Source organism: Salvelinus namaycush, unplaced genomic scaffold (assembly GCF_016432855.1).
Source record: "Salvelinus namaycush isolate Seneca unplaced genomic scaffold, SaNama_1.0 Scaffold719, whole genome shotgun sequence".
In the NCBI taxonomy this organism is placed as follows: Eukaryota; Metazoa; Chordata; class Actinopteri; order Salmoniformes; family Salmonidae; genus Salvelinus; species Salvelinus namaycush.
The window spans coordinates 101,740-128,618 of NW_024061441.1; the positions used below are offsets into that span (position 1 = coordinate 101,740).

At 47.0% G+C, this 26,879-nt stretch overlaps 1 protein-coding gene and 1 long non-coding RNA gene across 2 annotated transcripts; both read right to left on the bottom strand.

Annotated features, from left to right (window-relative positions):
* Window positions 1-17,094: 17,094 nt before the first annotated feature.
* LOC120042578 (dnaJ homolog subfamily A member 4-like) lies at window positions 17,095-26,848 on the bottom strand. Its single transcript, XM_038987402.1, has 2 exons — window positions 26,201-26,848; window positions 17,095-17,977 (listed from the first exon to the last, which is right to left on the bottom strand). The coding sequence occupies exons 1-2, from the start codon at window positions 26,252-26,254 to the stop codon at window positions 17,741-17,743; spliced, it is 291 nt and encodes a 96-aa protein (XP_038843330.1). The 5' UTR covers window positions 26,255-26,848; the 3' UTR covers window positions 17,095-17,740.
* Window positions 22,677-24,188, bottom strand: LOC120042579. Its single transcript, XR_005476168.1, has 2 exons — window positions 23,108-24,188; window positions 22,677-23,060 (listed from the first exon to the last, which is right to left on the bottom strand). It is a non-coding gene; the product is annotated as an uncharacterized LOC120042579 (long non-coding RNA).
* Window positions 26,849-26,879: the final 31 nt, after the last annotated feature.

A 26,879-nucleotide genomic window follows, 5' to 3' on the forward strand; every position in this document is an offset into this window, starting at 1 on the left:
AGTAGTGTTCTGGTCTCTCTTCCCAGTAGAACTCTGGTTAGAGGAGTAGTGTTCTGGTCTCTCTTCCCAGTAGAACTCTGGTTAGAGGAGTAGTGTTCTGGTCTCTCTTCCCAGTAGAACTCTGGTTAGAGGAGTAGTGTTCTGGTCTCTCTTCCCAGTAGAACTCTGGTTAGAGGAGTAGTGTTCTGGTCTCTCTTCCCAGTAGAACTCTGGTTAGAGGAGTAGTGTTCTGGTCTCTCTTCCCAGTAGAACTCTGGTTAGAGGAGTAGTGTTCTGGTCTCTCTTCCCAGTAGAACTCTGGTTAGAGGAGTAGTGTTCTGGTCTCTCTTCCCAGTAGAACTCTGGTTAGAGGAGTAGTGTTCTGGTCTCTCTTCCCAGTAGAACTCTGGTTAGAGGAGTAGTGTTCTGGTCTCTCTTCCCAGTAGAACTCTGGTTAGAGGAGTAATGTTCTGGTCTCTCTTCCCAGTAGAACTCTGGTTAGATTAGTAATGTTCTGGTCTCTCTTCCCAGTAGAACTCTGGTTAGAGGAGTAGTGTTCTGGTCTCTCTTCCCAGTAGAACTCTGGTTAGAGGAGTAGTGTTCTGGTCTCTCTTCCCAGTAGAACTCTGGTTAGAGGAGTAGTGTTCTGGTCTCTCTTCCCAGTAGAACTCTGGTTAGAGGAGTAGTGTTCTGGTCTCTCCTCCCAGTAGAACTCTGGTTAGAGGAGTAGTGTTCTTGGTCTCTCTTCCCAGTATACTCTGGTAGAGAGTAGTGTTCTGGTCTCTCTCCCAGTAGAACTCTGGTTAGAGGAGTAGTGTTCTGGTCTCTCTTCCCAGTAGAACTCTGGTTAGAGGAGTAGTGTTCTGGTCTCTCTTCCCAGTAGAACTCTGGTTAGAGGAGTAGTGTTCTGGTCTCTCTTCCCAGTAGAACTCTGGTTAGAGGAGTAGTGTTCTGGTCTCTCTTCCCAGTAGAACTCTGGTTAGAGGAGTAATGTTCTGGTCTCTCTTCCCAGTAGAACTCTGGTTAGAGGAGTAATGTTCTGGTCTCTCTTCCCAGTAGAACTCTGGTTAGATTAGTAATGTTCTGGTCTCTCTTCCCAGTAGAACTCTGGTTAGAGGAGTAGTGTTCTGGTCTCTCTTCCCAGTAGAACTCTGGTTAGAGGAGTAGTGTTCTGGTCTCTCTTCCCAGTAGAACTCTGGTTAGAGGAGTAGTGTTCTGGTCTCTCTTCCCAGTAGAACTCTGGTTAGAGGAGTAGTGTTCTGGTCTCTCTTCCCAGTAGAACTCTGGTTAGAGGAGTAGTGTTCTGGTCTCTCCTCCCAGTAGAACTCTGGTTAGAGGAGTAGTGTTCTGGTCTCTCTTCCCAGTAGAACTCTGGTTAGAGGAGTAGTGTTCTGGTCTCTCTTCCCAGTAGAACTCTGGTTAGAGGAGTAGTGTTCTGGTCTCTCTTCCCAGTAGAACTCTGGTTAGAGGAGTAGTGTTCTGGTCTCTCTTCTCAGTAGAACTCGGGTTAGAGGAGTAGTGTTCTGGTCTCTCTTCCCAGTAGAACTCGGGTTAGAGGAGTAGTGTTCTGGTCTCTCTTCCCAGTAGAACTCTGGTTAGAGGAGTAGTGTTCTGGTCTCTCTTCCCAGTAGAACTCTGGTTAGAGGAGTAGTGTTCTGGTCTCTCTTCCCAGTAGAACTCTGGTTAGAGGAGTAGTGTTCTGGTCTCTCTTCCCAGTAGAACTCGGGTTAGAGGAGTAATGTTCTGGTCTCTCTTCTCAGTAGAACTCTGGTTAGAGGAGTAGTGTTCTGGTCTCTCTTCCCAGTAGAACTCTGGTTAGAGGAGTAGTGTTCTGGTCTCTCTTCCCAGTAGAACTCGGGTTAGAGGAGTAGTGTTCTGGTCTCTCTTCCCAGTAGAACTCTGGTTAGAGGAGTAATGTTCTGGTCTCTCTTCCCAGTAGAACTCTGGTTAGAGGAGTAATGTTCTGGTCTCTCTTCCCAGTAGAACTCTGGTTAGATTAGTAATGTTCTGGTCTCTCTTCCCAGTAGAACTCTGGTTAGAGGAGTAGTGGTCTGGTCTCTCTTCCCAGTAGAACTCTGGTTAGAGGAGTAGTGTTCTGGTCTCTCTTCCCAGTAGAACTCTGGTTAGAGGAGTAGTGTTCTGGTCTCTCTTCCCAGTAGAACTCTGGTTAGAGGAGTAGTGTTCTGGTCTCTCTTCCCAGTAGAACTCTGGTTAGAGGAGTAGTGTTCTGGTCTCTCCTCCCAGTAGAACTCTGGTTAGAGGAGTAGTGTTCTGGTCTCTCTTCCCAGTAGAACTCTGGTTAGAGGAGTAATGTTCTGGTCTCTCTTCTCAGTAGAACTCTGGTTAGAGGAGTAGTGTTCTGGTCTCTCTTCCCAGTAGAACTCTGGTTAGAGGAGTAATGTTCTGGTCTCTCTTCCCAGTAGAACTCTGGTTAGAGGAGTAATGTTCTGGTCTCTCTTCTCAGTAGAACTCTGGTTAGAGGAGTAGTGTTCTGGTCTATCTTCCCAGTAGAACTCTGGTTAGAGGAGTAGTGTTCTGGTCTCTCTTCCCAGTAGAACTCTGGTTAGAGGAGTAGTGTTCTGGTCTCTCTTCCCAGTAGAACTCTGGTTAGAGGAGTAGTGTTCTGGTCTCTCTTCCCAGTAGAACTCTGGTTAGAGGAGTAGTGTTCTGGTCTCTCTTCCCAGTAGAACTCTGGTTAGAGGAGTAGTGTTCTGGTCTCTCTTCCCAGTAGAACTCTGGTTAGAGAAGTAGTGTTCTGGTCTCTCTTCCCAGTAGAACTCTGGTTAGAGGAGTAGTGTTCTGGTCTCTCTTCCCAGTAGAACTCTGGTTAGAGGAGTAATGTTCTGGTCTCTCTTCCCAGTAGAACTCTGGTTAGAGGAGTAATGTTCTGGTCTCTCTTCCCAGTAGAACTCTGGTTAGAGGAGTAGTGTTCTGGTCTCTCTTCCCAGTAGAACTCTGGTTAGAGGAGTAGTGTTCTGGTCTCTCTTCCCAGTAAAACTCTGGTTAGAGGAGTAGTGTTCTGGTCTCTCTTCCCAGTAGAACTCTGGGTAGAGGAGTAGTGTTCTGGTCTCTCTTCCCAGTAGAACTCTGGTTAGAGGAGAAATGTTCAGGTCTCTCTTCCCAGTAGAACTCTGGTTAGAAGAGTAATGTTCTGGTCCTCTTCTCAGTAGAACTCTGGTTAGAAGAGTAGTGTTCTGGTCTCTCTTCCCAGTAGAACTCTGGTTAGAGGAGTAGTGTTCTGGTCTCTCTTCCCAGTAGAACTCTGGTTAGAGGAGTAGTGTTCTGGTCTCTCTTCCCAGTAGAACTCTGGTTAGAGGAGTAGTGTTCTGGTCTCTCTTCCCAGTAGAACTCTGGTTAGAGGAGTAGTGTTCTGGTCTCTCTTCCCAGTAGAACTCTGGTTAGAGGAGTAGTGTTCTGGTCTCTCTTCCCAGTAGAACTCTGGTTAGAGGAGTAGTGTTCTGGTCTCTCTTCCCAGTAGAACTCTGGTTAGAGGAGTAGTGTTCTGGTCTCTCTTCCCAGTAGAACTCTGGTTAGAGGAGTAGTGTTCTGGTCTCTCTTCCCAGTAGAACTCTGGTTAGAGGAGTAGTGTTCTGGTCTCTCTTCCCAGTAGAACTCTGGTTAGAGGAGTAGTGTTCTGGTCTCTCTTCCCAGTAGAACTCTGGTTAGAGGAGTAGTGTTCTGGTCTCTCTTCCCAGTAGAACTCTGGTTAGAGGAGTAATGTTCTGGTCTCTCTTCCCAGTAGAACTCTGGTTAGAGGAGTAGTGTTCTGGTCTCTCTTCCCAGTAGAACTCTGGTTAGAGGAGTAATGTTCTGGTCTCTCTTCCCAGTAGAACTCTGGTTAGAGGAGTAGTGTTCTGGTCTCTCTTCCCAGTAGAACTCTGGTTAGAGGAGTAGTGTTCTGGTCTCTCTTCCCAGTAGAACTCTGGTTAGAGGAGTAGTGTTCTGGTCTATCTTCCCAGTAGAACTCTGGTTAGAGGAGTAGTGTTCTGGTCTCTCTTCCCAGTAGAACTCTGGTTAGAGGAGTAGTGTTCTGGTCTCTCTTCCCAGTAGAACTCTGGTTAGAGGAGTAGTGTTCTGGTCTCTCTTCCCAGTAGAACTCTGGTTAGAGGAGTAATGTTCTGGTCTCTCTTCCCAGTAGAACTCGGGTTAGAGGAGTAGTGTTCTGGTCTCTCTTCCCAGTAGAACTCTGGTTAGAGGAGTAGTGTTCTGGTCTCTCTTCCCAGTAGAACTCTGGTTAGAGGAGTAGTGTTCTGGTCTATCTTCCCAGTAGAACTCTGGTTAGAGGAGTAGTGTTCTGGTCTCTCTTCCCAGTAGAACTCTGGTTAGAGGAGTAGTGTTCTGGTCTCTCTTCCCAGTAGAACTCTGGTTAGAGGAGTAGTGTTCTGGTCTCTCTTCCCAGTAGAACTCTGGTTAGAGGAGTAGTGTTCTGGTCTCTCTTCCCAGTAGAACTCTGGTTAGAGGAGTAGTGTTCTGGTCTCTCTTCCCAGTAGAACTCTGGTTAGAGGAGTAGTGTTCTGGTCTCTCTTCCCAGTAGAACTCTGGTTAGAGGAGTAGTGTTCTGGTCTCTCTTCCCAGTAGAACTCTGGTTAGAGGAGTAGTGTTCTGGTCTCTCTTCCCAGTAGAACTCTGGTTAGAGGAGTAGTGTTCTGGTCTCTCTTCCCAGTAGAACTCTGGTTAGAGGAGTAGTGTTCTGGTCTCTCTTCCCAGTAGAACTCTGGTTAGAGGAGTAGTGTTCTGGTCTCTCTTCCCAGTAGAACTCTGGTTAGAGGAGTAGTGTTCTGGTCTCTCTTCCCAGTAGAACTCTGGTTAGAGGAGTAGTGTTCTGGTCTCTCTTCCCAGTAGAACTCTGGTTAGAGGAGTAGTGTTCTGGTCTCTCCTCCCAGTAGAACTCTGGTTAGAGGAGTAGTGTTCTGGTCTCTCTTCCCAGTAGAACTCTGGGTAGAGGAGTAGTGTTCTGGTCTCTCTTCCCAGTAGAACTCTGGTTAGAGGAGTAGTGTTCTGGTCTCTCTTCCCAGTAGAACTCTGGTTAGAGGAGTAATGTTCTGGTCTCTCTTCCCAGTAGAACTCTGGTTAGAGGAGTAGTGTTCTGGTCTCTCTTCCCAGTAGAACTCTGGTTAGAGGAGTAGTGTTCTGGTCTCTCCTCCCAGTAGAACTCTGGTTAGAGGAGTAGTGTTCTGGTCTCTCTTCCCAGTAGAACTCTGGTTAGAGGAGTAATGTTCTGGTCTCTCTTCCCAGCAGACGAGTAATGTTCTTACTATATCACAGGTCAATATTGTCTACTTGTCTAACTGTTACTTTTGGCAGTGGCGGAGTCCGCACCTTTAGGGGGGGGGGGTACTGTCACGCCCTGACCTTGGAGATCCTTTTTATGTCTCTATTTGGTTTGGTCAGGGTGTGATTTGGGGTGGGCATTCTATGTTTTGTTTTCTATGATTTTGTATTTCTATGTTTTGGCCGGGTATGGTTCTCAATCAGGGACAGCTGTCTATCGTTGTCTCTGATTGGGAACCATACTTAGGTATCCCTTTTCCCTCCTTTCGGAGTGGGTAGTTAACTTTGTTAGAGGCGTCATAGCCTTAAGCTTCACGGTCGTTTTTTATTGTTTATTGTTTTGTTGGCGACATTCAAATCAAAAGGAATATGTACGCTCACCACGCTGCACCTTGGTCCACTTCTTCCAGCATCGGCCATGACAGGCAGTGATTACAGCAGAGAGAGTGAATAGACACAGAGCATGGGCTCCTGAGTTCTTCTGCAAAAATATACAATTAGAGTTGGATAAATGTTGATAAACTTGAATTTTCTTGCAAGGTGTACTAACCTCAGCGTCAAAACCATTCCAAATCACAATTCCAAACCTAAAACCTTGATTTTGGACAAAATAACCTGAATGGACTAGCAAGGATTGTCAAGAAAAAAACTTCTAACAAGCCAAAACCTGCAGAAGAAACACAGCAGATCCTGGAAATACCATCCAACACAAAACTGAGTGAGTACTGTTCAGTCTGAACCTACTTTCTGAAGCCAAAAAGTAAGAGACAATAATCTCTAGGTAATTTTGTTATATAAAGCTTAATAAATAAGGCTACTAAGTTACCAAGCTGCTAGGAACGAATCTGACTGAAATTAGCACTGAAGTGTGAAGTGAGAGGTGTGAACTCTTGAGCCTAACAATGGCAGGAGAGTTTCACAGCCCCCCCCCCCCCCCCCCCCCCCAAATGCAGAGGTCTTTGAAGCACCCTCCATCTGTGCAAAGATATCCTCCTCCGAATCCCCGAAATACAACAGCCACAGGACAACTTTGTTGGGACGTCGTAAAGGACCATTCGTCGATACTGAAAAGATATAGCGAGCTAACGACCTCCTTTTCCACGTGGAAAAGACGGACAGAGACTTGCTAGCTATGTTAGCTAGCTAGCTGGGATTTTCTACAAGGAACAAGCCTCCCGAAAAAAGCTTCTCCCAAGTGAGTGTGACCGTTGCCTGTTGCACTGCTGCTTGGATTCCAGCTGGTGATCTGTTCACTGTCTTTCCTGGCCTGTCTCCCCGTCTGGTGAAAGTACCTCCGCCACACTCCCTCTCCCGAGCTTTCACTCTCCTCCAGCACACACGCACTGTTGGGGCGAGTGACTCTGAATTCACAATGGCTAGCCCCAAGTTGTTATATTTTTCTCTTGTGCTTTATGCAATTTTCCTCATGACTCCTGCGTGCTGTGTTGACACTGAACTTGCTTGTTTACCCAACCGTGGGACACTATGTTTGTTCCCACACTCAGGACTCTGGTTCTCTATTGGTTACACGGACTCTTGGCCTCCCATCCTATTCTAACCACCTCTCGCCAGCTTTGTATTCATGTTACCTGATGAAATTGCTGTAAAATAAGATCTTGTTGCCATCTGATGCACATTCAAATGTTATAAATCAGCACTGCAGAGCTCTCCCTGTCCTCTGCAGTGCCCTGATTGTATTACTACTGATGATATCTGAAAATGTCCATGTACACCCTACCCTGGCCCATCTACTGTTGCTAGCCACAATTCTGATTTCTGCTCTGATATCTGCTTCACTGATTTCTGCTCTCGTAAAAGCCTGGGTTTTCTGCACGTTAACACTAGAAGCTTATTACCTAAAAATGATCAATTGAAAGTGTGGGTTCTCAGCTCCAATCCAGATGTGTTGGTCATTACTGAGACGTGGCTAAAGAAGAGTGTTTTGAATACTGATGTTAACCTTTCTGGTTATAACCTTTTTCTGCAAGACAGATCTTCCAAAGGTGGGGGAGTGGCAATCTTTACCAAGGATCACCTTTAGTGCTCGGTTGTCTCCACCAAGTCTGTCCCCAAACAATTTAATTTGCTGGTTATACACATTAAACTTTCAAATAACTATTTGGTGACTGTTACTGGGTGCTATCGTCCTCCATCAGCACCGGCCTGTACCCTACCTGCCCTAAGCTCTCTCCTGGCCCCTTACACTATGTCTGAATTTGTCCTGCTAGGTGACCTAAACTGGGACATGCTTAAACCACCTGACCAGGTCCTAAAGCAACGGGACTCCCTAAATATTTCTCTGATTATCACCAATCCCACAAGGTATGACTCCATTCACTCAGAAAAGGCTACTCCTTGATGTTATCCTCACAAATAATCCTGATAGTTATCAGTCTGGTATTTTCTGTAATGACCTTAGTCATCACTGTTTTACAGCCTGTGTTCGTAATGGCTGCTCAGTGAAACGACCTGTCCTGATTTGTCATAGACGCTTGCTAAAAAAACTTTAATGAGCAAGTCTTCCTTCATGATCTGACCTCTGTAAATTGGTATATAATCAGCTTGACCACCTCTGTCAAAGACGCTTGGACCTTTTTTTATATTTTCAGTGGTATCGTTAACAAACACGCGCCCATAAAGAAAATGTGAATTAAAAACTGGTTCAGCCCCTGGTTTCATAGTGATCTGGCAGAGTTACTCCACCTCAAGAATTCCATTTGGCGAAAGGCTCGGCACACGCATACTCAGGCTGACTGGCTCTCGTTCAGGCAAATGAGAAATAAGTTCACTCAGGCTTATCTGGAAGGCCACAGTTAGTTACTTTAAGGAGCAGTTCTCTCTCTATGGGTCGAACCCCAAGAAGTTCTGGAAAACAGTTAAAGACAGCTGCTCATGTCCCTTAATGTTGATGATGTGGTTGGTACTGACAAGGAGCACATGGCTAAGCTCTTTAATCACCACTTCATTGAGTCAGGATTCCTATTTGACTCTGCCATGCTTCCTTGCCCATCCAACATCCTTATCTCTCATCTCATCAATTAGTCCGATCTGCTAAAGGAGCTCCTGAAACTTGACCCCCAAAAAACATCTGAGTCAGATGGTTTAGACCCTTTCTTCTTTAAGGTTGCTGCCCCTATCATCATCGCCAAGCCTATCTCTGACCTTTTTAACCTGTCTCTCCTTTCTGAGGAGGTTCCCATTGCTTGGAAGGCAGCCACGGTGCATTCTTTATGTAAATGGGGGAGGTCAAGCTGTTATAAGCCAATTTCTATTTTGCCTTGTTTATCAAAAGTGTTGGAAACATGTGTCAATAATCAACCCATTGGCTTTCTTGATGTCTATAGTATTCTCTCTGGTATGCAATCTGGTTTCCGCTCAGGTTATGGATGTGTCACTGCCACCTTAAAGGTCCTCAATGATGTCACCATTGCCCTCGATTCTAAGCAATTTTGTGCAGCTATTTTTATTGACCATTCCATTCTTGTGGGCCGGCTAAGGAGTATTGGGATCTTTGGACTGGTTCGCTAACTACCTCTCTCAAAGAGTGCTGTGTATAAAGTCAGAACATGTGCTTTCTCGGCCACTGCCTGACACCAAGGGAGCACCCCAAGGCTCGATCCTAGGCCCCAAGCTCTTCTCAATTTCCATCAACAACATAGCTCAAGCAGTAGGAAGCTCTCTCATCCATTTATATGCAAATTATACAGTCTTATACGTATTCTGTATTAAATGAACTTCAACAAAGCTTTCTTAGTGTCCAACAAGCTTTCTCTACCTTTAACCTTGTTCTGAACACCTTCAAAACAAAGGCCATGTGGTTAGTAAGAAGAATGCCCCTCTCCCCATAGGTATGATTACTACCTCTGAGGGATTAGAGCTTGAGGTAGTCCCCTCATACAATTACTTGGGAGTATGGCTAGACGGTACACTGTCCTTCTCTCAGCACATATCAAAGCTGCAGGCTAAGGTTAAATCTAGACTTGGTTTCCTCTATCTTAATCGGTCCTCTTTCACCACAGCTGCCAAACTAACCCTGATTCAGATGACCATCCTACCCATGCTAGATTACAGAGACATAATTTATAGATCGGCAGGTAAGGGTGCTCTCGAGCGGCTAGATGTTTTTAACCATTCGGCTATCAGATTTGCCACCAATGCTCCTTATAGGACACATCACTGCACTTTATACTCCTCTGTAAACTGGTCATCTCTGTATACCCGTCGCAAGATCCACTGGTTGATGCTCATTTATAAAACCCTCTTAGGACTCACTCCCCCATATCTGAGATACCTACTGCAGCCCTCATCCTCCACATACAGCACCCATTCTGTCAGTCACATTCTGTTAAAGGTTCCCAAAGCACACACATCCATGGTTCTTCAGACCTAGAGCTCTGAAACTTTGCACACCTGTTCTAGAGCCCAAGTTGGTACTGCACCATGTGGCTCTAGAACGTTCCCAGGCCGAGAAACAGCCTTGTCCATTTGCAATATATTGAATTCAATTGTAACATCACGAAAATTACGACATTTAGGAAAGTCCCAGAAACACAAGACTAGGTGCATTGAAACCACATTGCCCCGTAGAAACGGATGCTACAAGTTTCTGGCCTACAGCTCTTTCAGAGACCCCGTAGCGACCCCTAAAAAAGTGTATTTTCAGTACTAATTAAGGCAGCTGTTCAGGCTTCGATATACCTATGAAGCCGAAACTCGGGCGTTCGACTCAGCCAACAAATAATGTCAGAACCCGCAGCTCAAGCATAACGTGTTTTAAAGTTTTTTAAGGTTTTAACAGAAGGTGCTATGAATTTCGGCCTGGCTCTGATGTATTAGTTGGCCTCTAAATGAGTTGGACAAAGTCAGTTTGGTGTCAGTATGATATCCTATTTACTGATGGCTGACTTGATGGTTGACTATCCAATTGGAGTATGATCAATTGGCATTCTCCAGATGTTATATTGCAAATGGACAGTGTGCATTTCAAATATAATTAACTTCTCTAGGGTAGGGGGCAGCATTTTCACGTTTGGATGAAAAACATACCCAAATTCAACTGCCAGTTACTCATCGCCAGGAGATAAGATATGCATATTATTAGTAGATTTGGATAGATAACTCTGAAGTTTCTGAAACTGTTTGAATCATGTCTGTGAGTATAACAGAACTTATTTAGCAGGCGAAACCCCGAGGACAAACCATTCAGATTTTTTTTTTTGAGGTCACTGTTTCATTGGGAAACCAGATTTCTAAGCAACTTGCTTGCAGTTCCCACGGCTTCCACTGGATGTCAACAGTCGTGAGAAATAGGTTAAGGTTATTCCTTTGTGTAATGAAGAAATACGGCCATCTTGAAGTCGAGGCACTCCTGGTGTCCTGGACATGCGTTTCAATCAAACAGAAGGCGTGCTACATATCGTTTTAATCCTGTATTGAACACATATCATCCCGTCTTCAATTTTATCGATTATTAACGTTATGTAATACAGCTTTAGGTATTTTTTAAGTAGTTTGACATTTTTTGGCAAAGTTTACAGGTAACCTTTGATATATTTTGTCGTCATGTTTGAGCAAGTTGGAACCGGTGTTTTTCTGGATCAAACGCGCCAATTAAATGGACATTTTGGACATATATCGACAGAATTAATCGAACAGAAGGACCATTTGTGATGTTTATGGGACATATTGGAGTGCCAACAACAGAAGCTCGTCAAAGGTAAGGCATGAATTATATTTTTATTCTGCGTTTTGTGTCGCTCCTGCAGGGTTGAAATGTTTTCTCAATTTTGTTTACAATGGTGCTATGCTCAGATAATAACATCGTATGCTTTCGCTGTAAAGCCTATTTGAATTCTGACATGTTGGCTGGATTCACAACCAGTGTAGCTTTAATTTGATATCTTTCATGTGTGATTTAATGAAAGTTTGATTTTATAGTAATTTTCATAGTCATTCATTTTAATGTGACGCTATGCATTTTCTCAGGCTTTTTGCCAAGTGATACAGTATCGTCTTGCCTACACTCAGATTTTTGGATATAAATATGAACTTTACCGAACATTAAATACATGTATTGTGTAACATGAAGTCCTATGACTGTCATCTGATGAAGATTATCAAAGGTTAGTGATTCATTTTATCTCTTTCTGCTTTTTGTTAATGCTCTCTTTAGCTGGAAACATGGCTGTCTTTTTCTGTGACTTGGCTCATACCTTACATAATCGTTTGGTGTGCTTTGATCGTAAAAACCTTTTTGAAATCGGACACTTTGGCTGGATTTACAACAAGTGTAGCTTTAAAATGGTGTAAAATACTTGCATGTTTGAGGAATTGAAATTATGGAATTTCTGTTGTTTTGAATATGGCGCCCTGCAGTATGACTGGCTGTTGATGAGGTGGGACGCCCCACATACCCTAGAGAGGTTAAGCATTGATTTACCATCACCAAATGGACAGGCTGAAATCAACACCAACGAGTGAGGGAGAGGAAGCAAATTCACTGCCAGATAATTGGGCATTTCAGGAATGTAACAGCATGTCTAATTTGTGATGGCAAATGCCCATTGTAATACATTGATAATGGAAAGTGTCCATCGGCCATATGATATATTGCCAGTGCCAACATTTCATACTGCAATTGGACAGTGTCCCATGCCAATATATTTGAAAAGGGATTTCCCATCACGAAATGGACATGCTGAAATTAACACCAACGAGCGAGGGACAGGAACAACTAGCTCTGCTTGGCTGTCCAGAGTTCAACGGCCCAGACAATTGTGCGTTTCAGCAATGTCCAATTCGTGATGGTAATTGCCCAATGTAATATATTGCTAACGGACAGTGTCCATTACACATTTTATATATTTCCATTGTCAACATGTTATACTGCAATTGGACACTGTCCATTGCCAATATATATATATATATATATATATATTTTTTTTTTTGTTTAAATTTTATCCCCTTTTCTCCCCAATTTTCGTGGTATCCAATCGCTAGTAATTACTATCTTGTCTCATCGCTACAACTCCCGTACGGGCTCGGGAGAGACGAAGGTCGAAAGCCACGCATCCTCCGACGCACAACCCAACCAAGCCGCACTGCTTCTTAACACAGCGCACCTCCAACCCGGAAGCCAGCCGCACCAATGTGTCGGAGGAAACACCGTGCACCTGGCCCCCTTGGTTAGCGCGCACTGCGCCCGGCCCGCCACAGGAGTCGCTGGAGCGCGATGAGACAAGGATATCCCTACCGGCCAAACCCTCCCTAACCCGGACGACGCTAGCCCAATTGTGCGTCGCCCCACGGACCTCTCGGTCGCGGCCGGCTGCGACAGAGCCTGGGCGCAAACCCAGAGACTCTGGTGGCGCAGCTAGCACTGCGATGCAGTGCCCTAGACCACTGCGCCACCCGGGAGGCCAATATATTTTAATAGGGATTTACCATCACAAATTGGGCAGGCTGAAATCAACACCAATGAGAAATGCTGACTTCCTATAATCAAACATGACAAATAGACCTTCAAGGCTGAATCGGGACTAAACATACTGATATATACAATTTGGTTATTATATAGGCCATCTGACTTGGGTTTGGAAGCTGACTTTTTATGATCATATGTTACAAACAGATATAACATCCTGATTTGGTACTTTCAATGACATTTGGAAAGTATTCAGACACCTTGATTTTTTCCCACATTTTGTTATGTTACATTCTTTTTCTAAAATGCATTAAATATTTTTTTTCCCCTCATCAATCTACACACAATACCCCATAATGACGAACCAAAAACGTAAATATTACATTTACATATGTTATCAGACCCTTTACTCAGTACTTTGTTGAAGCACCTTTGGCAGCAATTACAGCCTTCTTGGGTATGACGCTACAAGCTTGGCACCTGTATTTGGGGTGTTTCTCCCTTTCTTCTCTGCAGATCCTCTCAAGCTCTGTCAGGTTAGATGGGGAGCGTCACCACACAGCTATTTTCAGGTCTCTCCAGAGATGTTTGATCAGGTTCAAGTGCAGGCTCTGGATGGGCCACTCAAGGACATTCAGAGAGTTGTGCCGAAGTCACTCCTGCGTTGTCTTGCCTGTGTGCTTAGGGTCGTTGTCTTCTTGAAGGTTGTCTTGGCTGTCTTCACCCTAGTCTGAGGTCCTGAGCAGATTTGCATCAAGGACCTCTCTGTACTTTGCTCCATTCATCTTTCCCTCGATCCAGACTAGTCTCCCAGTCCCTGCCGTGGAAAAACATCCCCACAGCATGATACTGCCACCACCATGCTTTGACGTAGGTATAGTATTGGTCAGGTGATGAGCGGTGCCTGGTTTCCTCCAGACGTGACGCTTGGCATTCAGTCCAAAGAGTTCAACCTTGGTTTCATCAGACCAGAGACTCTTGTTTCTCATGGTCTGAGAGTCCTTTCATTGCCTTTTGGCAAACTGTTGGCAAAGCGGTCCCAGCTTTGATGCACCTGTACTGACCTCGCCTTCTGGATGATAGTGGGGTGAACAGGCAGTGGCTCGGGTGTTTGTTGTCCTTGATGATCTTTTTGGCCTTCCTGTGACATCGGGTGGTGTAGGTGTCCTGGAGGGCAGGTAGTTTGCCCCCGGTGATGCATTGGGCAGACCCCACCACCCTCTGGAGAGCCTTGCGGTTGCGGGCGGTGCAATTGCCATACCAGGCGGTGATACAGCCCGACAAGATGTTCTCAATTGTGCATCTCTAAAAGTTTGTGAGGGATTTAGATGCCAAGCCAAATTTCTTCAGCTTTCTGAGGTTGAAGAGGCGCTGTTGCATCTTCTTCACCACGCTGTCTGTGTGGGTGGACCATTTCAGTTTGTCAGTGATGTGTACGCCAAGGAACTTAAAACTTTCCACCTTCTCCACTACTGTCCTGTCGATGTGGATAGGGGGGTGATCCCTCTGCTGTTTCCTGAAGTCCACAAACATCTCATTTGTTTTGTTGATGTTGAATGAGAGATTATTTTCCTGGCTCCACACTCCCAGGGCCCTCACCTTCTCCTTGTAGGCTGTCTCGTCATTATTGGTAATCAGGCCTACTACTGTTGTGTTGTCTGCAAATTTGATGATTGAGTTGGAGGTGTGCGTGGCCACGCAGTCATGGGTGAACAGGGAGTACAGGAGGGGGCTGAGCATGAACCCTTGTGGGGCCCCAGTGTTGAGGATCAGCGAAGTGGAGGTGTTGTTTCCTACCTTCACCACCTGGGGCGGCCCGTCAGGAAGTCCAGGACCCAGTTACACAGGGCGGGGTTCAGACCCAGGGCCCCCGAGCTTAATGATGAGTTTGGAGGGTACTATGGTGTTGAATGCTGAGCTATAGCTAATGAACAGCATTCTTACATAGGTATGTATGCCTCTTGTCCAGATTGGATAGGGCAGTGTGCAGGGTGAAGGCAATTGTATCGTCTGTGGATCTATTTGGGCGGTAAGCAAATTGGAGTGGGTCTAGGGTGTCGGGTAAGGTAGAGGTGATATGATCCTTGACTAGTCTCTCAAAGCACTTCATGATAACAGAAGTGAGTGCTACCGGGCGATAGTCATTTAGTTCAGTTACCTTTGCTTTCTTGGGTACAGGAACAATGGTGGACATCTAGAAAAATGTGGTGGCAGCAGACTGGGATAGGTAGAGATTGAATATCCCTGATGTTTCTCTGGAAGGAAATCCTCACCCTGAGCTCATCAACTTTATTATCCAGAGACTGAACATTAGCGAATAATATACTCGAAACCGGTTGATTGTGTGCGAGTCGCACTAGAAGTCCACTCTGAATACCTCTAATCCACCGGTGGTGCTTTGGATCAGCCTTTGGATTGCCCTGGGGGGTGCGACCAAAGGATCCAATTTGGGAAAGTCGTATTCCTGGTCGTAATCCTGGTAATGCTGATGAGATACCGGCGCTCTGATATCCAAAAGTTATTCCCGGCTGTATGTAATAACACAAAAACAATTCTGGGCTGATAATGTAATAAATAACACATACAAAATACTGCAACATTTCCTAGGAGCTAGAAGCACGGCTGCCCTATCTGTTCTACACTGCTCCAGTCAGGAGCAGAGTAAAGACACTTCCTGGAAACAAGACCACCCAGTCAGGAGCAGTGTAGAACACTTCCTGGAAACAAGACCACCCAGTCAGGAGCAGAGTAGAACACTTCCTGGAAACAAGACCACCCAGTCAGGAGCAGAGTAGAACACTTCCTGGAAACAAGACCACCCAGTTAGGAGCAGAGTAGAACACTTCCTGGAAACAAGACCACCCAGTCAGGAGCAGAGTAAAAACACTTCCTGGAAACAAGACCACCCAGTCAGAAGCAGTGTAGAACACTTCCTGGAAACAACAAGACCACCCAGTCAGGAGCAGAGTAGAACACTTCCTGGAAACAAGACCACCCAGTCAGGAGCAGTGTAGAACACTTCCTGGAAACAACAAGACCACCCAGTTAGGAGCAGTGTAGAACACTTCCTGGAAACAAGACCACCCAGTCAGAAGCAGTGTAGAACACTTCCTGGAAACAAGACCACCCAGTCAGAAGCAGTGTAGAACACTTCCTGGAAACAAGACCACCCAGTCAGGAGCAGAGTATAACACTTCCTGGAAACAAGACCACCCAGTCAGGAGCAGAGTAGAACACTTCCTGGAAACAAGACCACCCAGTCAGAAGCAGTGTAGAACACTTCCTGGAAACAAGACCACCCAGTCAGGAGCAGTGTAGAACACTTCCTGGAAACAAGACCACCCAGTCAGGAGCAGTGTAGAACACTTCCTGGAAACAACAAGACCACCCAGTCAGGAGCAGTGTAGAACACTTCCTGGAAACAAGACCACCCAGTCAGGAGCAGAGTAGAACACTTCCTGGAAACAACAAGACCACCCAGTCAGGAGCAGTGTAGAACACTTCCTGGAAACAAGACCACCCAGTCAGGAGCAGAGTAGAACACTTCCTGGAAACAAGACCACCCAGTCAGGAGCAGAGTAGAACACTTCCTGGAAACAAGACCACCCAGTCAGGAGCAGTGTAGAACACTTCCTGGAAACAAGACCACCCAGTCAGGAGCAGAGTAGAACACTTCCTGGAAACAAGACCACCCAGTCAGGAGCAGTGTAGAACACTTCCTGGAAACAAGACCACCCAGTCAGGAGCAGTGTAGAACACTTCCTGGAAACAAGACCACCCAGTCAGGAGCAGTGTAGAACACTTCCTGGAAACAAGACCACCCAGTCAGGAGCAGTGTAGAACTGTTCTGTCATTTCCCTGTGGTATAAAACAGATTTCATGATTATCAAAAGCAGTAGAATAAAGGAAGTGGAACTGTTCAATGACTTCCTGTCTGTTGTTTTGCTCATTCACGAGGAAGCAGCATTGAAGCGGATGTTGAACACTGACGTCATGACATCATACCATGGATCGATGACATTACTGATCAATGTCTGAACTTTTCATTGGTCGCAATGAATGTGAAACGTCATCATCTTGTTTTGAAAATAAGCAAACATTTTATTCATCACATGCTTCATAAACAGGTGAACAGTGAAATGCTTACGGCCCTTCCCAAAAATCATATAAAAATGATGAGGAATAGTAAAATGACATAGCTGATCTTTCTGCCATCAGTCCACTTTTCAGAATAAAAGCCTTACTCTTGCTGCATCAGGTGTCCTACTTCCAATAGTCTACGTCTTTTATCCAAGATGAATCGTCATGTTTTATTAACTGATAATAATGCGTATGCTGATATTTGACAACTGCAGATATGAATCGTATAAAGTGAACCAGATTAAATTGAATAAACTTTGTTTTAAAAAAAAAAACGAGAAGGCATTCTTGAGAGGTTTTATTTGTGAAAGAATCAATCCATTTCAAGAGTTGGTGAGAAGGTAACTTTACCTTCATAGAAAGCATACAGGTTCCTCTGGTGAGTTATGGACCGAAGTCAATAGTTGAAATGCAACAGGTCTGTTTTCTGTGCCTCCTAGTATATCTCTCATGAACAGATCCATACCAAATAAAACAATACACACAACACATGGAGAAAAACAGTGTTATGTTAGATAGAAATGTAAACAGAGCATCACTCTACCATTGTGGCAAGATGGAGTAGGTCCACACCTCCAGCTAGTGGTCATGTCGAGGACAACATCTTTGTAGCCAACCCTTTCCCTAACGTAGGTGAACCTAATTCTCCTAACCTGACCCTCAGTATAAAAGGTAAACAGACGTGTTGAATAGTACCTGGAGGAAAACAGCTGCTGATATGGCTCGGATGTACGGCCTAAAACATCACATTGCTGTGAAAGTAGGCATGTCAGTGCAGCGCTTTAACAGTGGACTTTGAACTCTAATGAATAAGGCTTTTTGTCAAACCCAGTCCTTCAGGAACTGAGTTTGACGTGATTTTGTATACATAGATTCTAAAAACAGATGAATTGAACAAACTCAACATTCAGTGCAGGTTTCTATATTCTACTGCTGCTGGCACTGCACGCCATGGCCTCCCCCCTCATCATCGTCAATGTCCTCAAAGCTTGGCTTCCCTCCTCCACTGCTGGCGCTCCTCTGTTGAGAGTAGCTGCGATCCATCTCCTTCAGGTCTACCTCCTCCATGTCGTCTGAGACCAGCAGCTCCTCTCTGGGGGGAAGGAGGGCCTCCAGCCGGGGGAGGAGGTGCTCTGGCAGCCAGTGTTTATCTGGGAACTCCACCTGGTGGGGAGGAACGTAGAGAAATGGGTTATGGGTCGGATAGGTTCCATTCCCTATATACAGTGGCATGAAAAAGTATGTGGACCCTTTCGAAATACCTGGATTTCTGCATAAATTGGTCTTAATTTTATCTGATCTTCATCTAGGTCACAACAATAGACAAACACCGTCTGCTTAAACTAATAAAAATGATTGTATTTTTCTTGTCTATACTGAATACATCATTTAAACAATCACAGTGTAGGTTGTAAAAAGTATGTGAACCCCAAGGCTAATGACTTCTCCAAAAGCTAATTGGAGTCAGGAGTCAGCTGACCTGGAGTCTAATCAATGAGACCAGATTGGAGATGTTGGTTAGGGCCCATGCACCCTATCCTTATATAGTGCTCTACTTATCTAGGGAAATAATGTGGCATTTCAGATAACCTGATACAGGCTCTGCAGCATTGAAGGTTCCCAAGAAGTGGGCCTCCGTCATTCTTAAATGGTTCCAAACTTCTTCCACCAAGACTCTTCCTAGAGCTGGCCATCCGGCCAAACTGACCAATCAGGGGAGCCTTGCTGCAGAGCCTGTATTAAGGGTGCGTTCTGAGCCCTCTCCTGTACTCCCCGTTCACCCACGACTGCGTGGCCATGCACGCCTCCAACTCCATCATCAAGTTTGCAAACGACACTACAGTGGTAGGCTTGATTACCACGAACAACGAGACGGCCTACAGGGAGGAGGTCAGGGCCCTCGGAGTGTGGTGTCAGGAATATAACCTCACACTCAACGTCAACAAAACAAAGGAGATGATTGTGGACTTGAGGGAGCAGCCCCCTATCCACATCGACCGGACAGTAGTGGAGAGGGTAGTAAGTTAAGTTCCTCGGCGTATACATCACGGACAAACTGAATTGGTCCACCCACCCAGACAGCGTGGTGAAGAAGGCGCAGCAGCGCCTCTTCAACCTCAGGAGGCTGAAGAACTTTGGCTTGTCACCAAAAACACTCAAACTTTTACAGATGCACAATTGAGAGCATCCTGTCGGGCTGTATCACCGCCTGGTACGGCAACTGCTCCGCCCACAACCGTAAGGCTCTCCAGAGGGTAGTGAGGTCTGTACAACGCATCACCGGGGGCAAACTACCTGCCCTCCAGGACACCTACACCACCCGATGTCACAGGAAGACCATACAGATCATCAAGGACAACAACCACCCGAGCCACTGCCTGTTCACCCCGCTATCATCCAGAAGGCGAGGTCAGTACAGGTGCATCACTGCCTGTTCACCCCGCTATCATCCAGAAGGCGAGGTCAGTACAGGTGCATCACTGCCTGTTCACCCCGCTATCATCCAGAAGGCGAGGTCAGTACAGGTGCATCACTGCCTGTTCACACCGCTATCATCCAGAAGGCGAGGTCAGTACAGGTGCATCACTGCCTGTTCACCCCGCTATCATCCAGAAGGCGAGGTCAGTACAGGTGCATCACTGCCTGTTCACACCGCTATCATCCAGAAGGCGAGGTCAGTACAGGTGCATCACTGCCTGTTCACCCCGCTATCATCCAGAAGGCGAGGTCAGTACAGGTGCATCACTGCCTGTTCACCCTGCTACCATCCAGAAGGTGAGGTCAGTACAGGTGCATCACTGCCTGTTCACCCCGCTATCATCCAGAAGGCGAGGTCAGTACAGGTGTATCACTGCCTGTTCACCCCGCTATCATCCAGAAGGCGAGGTCAGTACAGGTGCATCACTGCCTGTTCACCCCGCTATCATCCAGAAGGCGAGGTCAGTACAGGTGCATCACTGCCTGTTCACCCCGCTATCATCCAGAAGGCGAGGTCAGTACAGGTGCATCACTGCCTGTTCACCCCGCTATCATCCAGAAGGCGAGGTCAGTACAGGTGCATCACTGCCTGTTCACACCGCTATCATCCAGAAGGCGAGGTCAGTACAGGTGCATCACTGCCTGTTCACCCCGCTATCATCCAGAAGGCGAGGTCAGTACAGGTGCATCACTGCCTGTTCACACCGCTATCATCCAGAAGGCGAGGTCAGTACAGGTGCATCACTGCCTGTTCACCCCGCTATCATCCAGAAGGCGAGGTCAGTACAGGTGCATCACTGCCTGTTCACCCCGCTACCATCCAGAAGGTGAGGTCAGTACAGGTGCATCACTGCCTGTTCACCCCGCTATCATCCAGAAGGCGAGGTCAGTACAGGTGCATCACTGCCTGTTCACCCCGCTATCATCCAGAAGGCGAGGTCAGTACAGGTGCATCACTGCCTGTTCACCCCGCTATCATCCAGAAGGCGAGGTCAGTACAGGTGCATCACTGCCTGTTCACCCCGCTATCATCCAGAAGGTGAGGTCAGTACAGGTGCATCACTGCCTGTTCACCCCGCTATCATCCAGAAGGCGAGGTCAGTACAGGTGCATCACTGCCTGTTCACCCCGCTATCATCCAGAAGGTGAGGTCAGTACAGGTGCATCACTGCCTGTTCACCCCGCTATCATCCAGAAGGTGAGGTCAGTACAGGTGCATCACTGCCTGTTCACCCCGCTATCATCCAGAAGGCGAGGTCAGTACAGGTGCATCACTGCCTGTTCACCCCGCTATCATCCAGAAGGCGAGGTCAGTACAGGTGCATCACTGCCTGTTCACCCCGCTATCATCCAGAAGGCGAGGTCAGTACAGGTGCATCACTGCCTGTTCACCCCGCTACCATCCAGAAGGTGAGGTCAGTACAGGTGCATCACTGCCTGTTCACCCCGCTATCATCCAGAAGGCGAGGTCAGTACAGGTGCATCACTGCCTGTTCACCCCGCTATCATCCAGAAGGCGAGGTCAGTACAGGTGCATCACTGCCTGTTCACCCCGCTATCATCCAGAAGGCGAGGTCAGTACAGGTGCATCACTGCCTGTTCACCCCGCTATCATCCAGAAGGTGAGGTCAGTACAGGTGCATCACTGCCTGTTCACCCCGCTATCATCCAGAAGGCGAGGTCAGTACAGGTGCATCACTGCCTGTTCACCCCGCTATCATCCAGAAGGCGAGGTCAGTACAGGTGCATCACTGCCTGTTCACCCCGCTATCATCCAGAAGGTGAGGTCAGTACAGGTGCATCACTGCCTGTTCACCCCGCTATCATCCAGAAGGCGAGGTCAGTACAGGTGCATCACTGCCTGTTCACCCCGCTATCATCCAGAAGGCGAGGTCAGTACAGGTGCATCACTGCCTGTTCACCCCGCTATCATCCAGAAGGCGAGGTCAGTACAGGTGCATCACTGCCTGTTCACCCCGCTATCATCCAGAAGGCGAGGTCAGTACAGGTGCATCACTGCCTGTTCACCCCGCTACCATCCAGAAGGCGAGGTCAGTACAGGTGCATCACTGCCTGTTCACCCCGCTATCATCCAGAAGGCGAGGTCAGTACAGGTGCATCACTGCCTGTTCACCCCGCTATCATCCAGAAGGCGAGGTCAGTACAGGTGCATCACTGCCTGTTCACCCCGCTATCATCCAGAAGGCGAGGTCAGTACAGGTGCATCACTGCCTGTTCACCCCGCTATCATCCAGAAGGCGAGGTCAGTACAGGTGCATCACTGCCTGTTCACCCCGCTATCATCCAGAAGGCGAGGTCAGTACAGGTGCATCACTGCCTGTTCACCCCGCTATCATCCAGAAGGCGAGGTCAGTACAGGTGCATCACTGCCTGTTCACCCCGCTATCATCCAGAAGGCGAGGTCAGTACAGGTGCATCACTGCCTGTTCACCCCGTTATCATCCAGAAGGTGAGGTCAGTACAGGTGCATCACTGCCTGTTCACCCCGCTATCATCCAGAAGGCGAGGTCAGTACAGGTGCATCACTGCCTGTTCACCCCGCTATCATCCAGAAGGCGAGGTCAGTACAGGTGCATCACTGCCTGTTCACCCCACTATCATCCAGAAGGCGAGGTCAGTACAGGTGCATCACTGCCTGTTCACCCCGCTATCATCCAGAAGGCGAGGTCAGTACAGGTGCATCACTGCCTGTTCACCCCGCTATCATCCAGAAGGCGAGGTCAGTACAGGTGCATCAAAGCGGGGACCGAGAGACTGAAAAACAGCTTCTATCTCAAGGCCATCAGACTGTTAGACTCAATCATGGACACTCTTACTGACAGTTGTGGCTGCTTTGTGCGATGTATTGTTGTCTCTACCGTCTTGCCCTTTGTGCCCAATAATGTTTGTACCATGTTTTATGCTGCTGCCATGCTGTGTTGTTGTCTTAGGTCTCACTTTATGTAGTGTTGTGTTCTCTCTTGTCGTGATGCGTGTTTTGCCCTAAATTTATAATCCCAGCCCTCGTCCCTGCAGGAGGCCTTTTGCCTTTTGGTAGGCCGTCATTGTAAATAAGAATTTGCTCTTAACTGACTTGCCTAGTTAAATAACAGTTAAATAAATCAAATAATAAAACGTTTTGCTGATTTAGGTTCTCTCAGGAGCCACAGGTTACTGTAGGGTATGCAAGGTATTTAAACAGGGCTGATGGACCTTCAAAGCTTGTTTGTTTGTGTGTCAGAACCAAGATTATTTGGAGTGGTCCAACCGGAGTCAGTTTTGTTTTTAAAGAAAACGGCTCGTCTCGTTCAACCTGACCCACGTTACCAGAGGTCCGGTCTCTAGCCTAAACGGTTCAACCTGACCCACGTTACCAGAGGTCCGGTCTCTAGCCTAAACGGTTCAACCTGACCCACGTTACCAGAGGTCCGGTCTCTAGCCTAAACGGTTCAACCTGACCCACGTTACCAGAGGTCCGGTCTCTAGCCTAAACGGTTCAACCTGACCCACGTTACCAGAGGTCCGGTCTCTAGCCTAAACGGTTCAACCTGACCCACGTTACCAGAGGTCCGGTCTCTAGCCTAAACGGTTCAACCTGACCCACGTTACCAGAGGTCCGGTCTCTAGCCTAAACGGTTCAACCTGACCCACGTTACCAGAGGTCCGGTCTCTAGCCTAAACGGTTCATTATGACCCACGTTACCAGAGGTCCGGTCTCTAGCCTAAACGGTTCAACCTGACCCACGTTACCAGAGGTCTGGTCTCTAGCCTAAACGGTTCATTATGACCCACGTTACCAGAGGTCCGGTCTCTAACCTAAACGGTTCAACCTGACCCACGTTACCAGAGGTCTGGTCTCTAGCCTAAACGGTTCAACCTGACCCACGTTACCAGAGGTCCGGTCTCTAGCCTAAACGGTTCAACCTGACCCACGTTACCAGAGGTCCGGTCTCTAGCCTAAACGGTTCAACCTGACCCACGTTACCAGAGGTCCGGTCTCTAGCCTAAACGGTTCAACCTGACCCACGTTACCAGAGGTCCGGTCTCTAGCCTAAACGGTTCATTATGACCCACGTTACCAGAGGTCTGGTCTCTAGCCTAAACGGTTCATTATGACCCACGTTACCAGAGGTCTGGTCTCTAGCCTAAACGGTTCAACCTGACCCACGTTACCAGAGGTCTGGTCTCTAGCCTAAACGGTTCATTATGACCCACGTTACCAGAGGTCCGGTCTCTAGCCTAAACGGTTCAACCTGACCCACGTTACCAGAGGTCTGGTCTCTAGCCTAAACGGTTCAACCTGACCCACGTTACCAGAGGTCCGGTCTCTAGCCTAAACGGTTCAACCTGACCCACGTTACCAGAGGTCCGGTCTCTAGCCTAAACGGTTCAACCTGACCCACGTTACCAGAGGTCCGGTCTCTAGCCTAAACGGTTCAACCTGACCCACGTTACCAGAGGTCCGGTCTCTAGCCTAAACGGTTCAACCTGACCCACGTTACCAGAGGTCCGGTCTCTAGCCTAAACGGTTCAACCTGACCCACGTTACCAGAGGTCTGGTCTCTAGCCTAAACGGTTCAACCTGACCCACGTTACCAGAGGTCCGGTCTCTAGCCTAAACGGTTCAACCTGACCCACGTTACCAGAGGTCCGGTCTCTAGCCTAAACGGTTCAACCTGACCCACGTTACCAGAGGTCCGGTCTCTAACCTAAACGGTTCAACCTGACCCACGTTACCAGAGGTCCGGTCTCTAGCCTAAACGGTTCAACCTGACCCACGTTACCAGAGGTCCGGTCTCTAGCCTAAACGGTTCATTATGACCCACGTTACCAGAGGTCTGGTCTCTAGCCTAAACGGTTCAACCTGACCCACGTTACCAGAGGTCTGGTCTCTAGCCTAAACGGTTCAACCTGACCCACGTTACCAGAGGTCTGGTCTCTAGCCTAAACGGTTCAACCTGACCCACGTTACCAGAGGTCTGGTCTCTAGCCTAAACGGTTCAACCTGACCCACGTTACCAGAGGTCTGGTCTCTAGCCTAAACGGTTCATTATGACCCACGTTACCAGAGGTCTGGTCTCTAGCCTAAACGGTTCAACCTGACCCACGTTACCAGAGGTCTGGTCTCTAGCCTAAACGGTTCAACCTGACCCACGTTACCAGAGGTCTGGTCTCTAGCCTAAACGGTTCATTATGACCCACGTTACCAGAGGTCTGGTCTCTAGCCTAAACGGTTCATTATGACCCACGTTACCAGAGGTCCGGTCTCTAGCCTAAACGGTTCACTATGACCCACGTTACCAGAGGTCCGGTCTCTAGCCTAAACGGTTCATTATGACCCACGTTACCAGAGGTCCGGTCTCTAGCCTAAACGGTTCAACCTGACCCACGTTACCAGAGGTCTGGTCTCTAGCCTAAACGGTTCAACCTGACCCACGTTACCAGAGGTCTGGTCTCTAGCTTAAACGGTTCATTATGACCCATGTTACCAGAGGTCTGGTCTCTAGCCTAAACGGTTCAACCTGACCCACGTTACCAGAGGTCTGGTCTCTAGCCTAAACGGTTCATTATGACCCATGTTACCAGAGGTCTGGTCTCTAGCCTAAACGGTTCAACCTGACCCACGTTACCAGAGGTCCGGTCTCTAGCCTAAACGGTTCATTATGACCCACGTTACCAGAGGTCCGGTCTCTAGCCTAAACGGTTCACTATGACCCACGTTACCAGAGGTCCGGTCTCTAGCCTAAACGGTTCATTATGACCCACGTTACCAGAGGTCCGGTCTCTAGCCTAAACGGTTCAACCTGACCCACGTTACCAGAGGTCTGGTCTCTAGCCTAAACGGTTCATTATGACCCACGTTACCAGAGGTCTGGTCTCTAGTATAAACGGTTCATTATGACCCATGTTACCAGAGGTCTGGTCTCTAGTATAAACGGTTCAGTGTAGTAACATGTCAACTGGCGAGAGAGCATGTCAACTGGCGAGAGAGCATGTCAACTGGCGAGAGAGCATGTCAACTGGCGAGAGAGCATGTCAACTGGCGAGAGAGCATGTCAACTGGCGAGAGAGCATGTCAACTGGCGAGAGAGCATGTCAACTAGCGAGAGAGCATGTGAACTGGCGAGAGAGCATGTCAACTGGCGAGAGAGCATGTCAACTGGCGAGAGAGCATGTCAACTGGCGAGAGAGCATGTCAACTGGCGAGAGAGCATGTCAACTGGCGAGAGAGCATGTCAACTAGCGAGAGAGCATGTCAACTAGCGAGAGAGCATGTCAACTAGCGAGAGAGCATGTCAACTAGCGAGAGAGCATGTCAACTAGCGAGAGAGCATGTCAACTAGCGAGAGAGCATGTCAACTAGCGAGAGAGCATGTCAACTAGCGAGAGAGCATGTCAACTAGCGAGAGAGCATGTCAACTAGCGAGAGAGCATGTCAACTAGCGAGAGAGCATGTCAACTAGCGAGAGAGCATGTCAACTGAAGGTTTCATGTAGTGTTTTCCCCTTACTGACATGCAGATCATTATGCATGTCCACTCCCAGTCCTCCAGACAAATCACAGGTCTTTGCAAATATGATCAAATCAGGATTCTATTATACAGTGAACCGTGTGAAGTTAATGTGTTGTATTGAGTAGAATTGTGAATTTCAGTGAGAGGTTTTTAGAAAACGTGAACAAGTGTCCGGGGGACGGGGCAATGTTTTCACTGTGGTACCGCGATACTACTCAGTATCGGGATACTTGGCCTGGTATCGTTTGAAAAATGTTGGTATCTTGATAACACTACTATCTATCATGTATTAAGTTCAATCGTACTGTGTAGCTATCCTTCGTGTGTTGTTAAATCATACTGTGTAGCCACATCTCTCATGTATTAGTTTAGGCAGACCAATAGAGCTTACTAACCTGGAATTGAATGATGAGCTGCCCTCTGTCGTAAGGGTCTTTGTGGATGGGCATGCCTTCATTATGGACACACCTCACATCGTTGGCCTTCACTACTTTACCTGGAAACAGAAAGATCACGCAACTTGCATTATAGCATATTTTGTTGCGTTACAAAAGTGGGAATGAAATTATTAAAATGGTGATACTGTCTTTGACTGTACTACACTAAATATTCCATAATGTCAAGGTGAAAAAGACAATTCTACAAATTGATAAATTAATTTAAAAAATAGTTGTATTCACCTGTTATGGCCCAAATACGTTCAGGAGTATGAATGTGCTTAACCAAATCACAAAAGTTGCTGGGATTCACAAAGTGAAATAACAGAACTACTCAAGTACTACTTGAGATGGTCCAGTCACACACATTTCCTAGGTTGCAAAGGTCCGGATTGATATTGTCATTTATCGTGTAGTAACAAACCCCTACCTCATCTGAGCTCAATTTTGAATATTTATCGAAAGGGTCTGAATACAAAAAACCACCAAAACAATTCTAAAAAACATTTTTTTTGCCTTGTTATGTGTAATTGCGTCTGGATTGATGACGGGAAAAAAATGATTTAATCCATTTTAGAATAAGGCTGCACCAAATGGGAGTGAAATCTTATAACAGCCACACTAATGTATTACCTGG

What these genes read in the sequence shown, in the direction of transcription:
- LOC120042578 (XM_038987402.1), bottom strand. Translation starts at nt 26,254, where the DNA reads ATGCCCATCCACAAAGACCCTTACGACAGAGGGCAGCTCATCATTCAA. An exon ending in AGCTCATCATTCAATTCCAG is followed by an intron (nt 17,978 to 26,200) that starts GTTAGTAAGCTC and finishes CCTCCCCACCAG; the next exon opens with GTGGAGTTCCCAGATAAACA.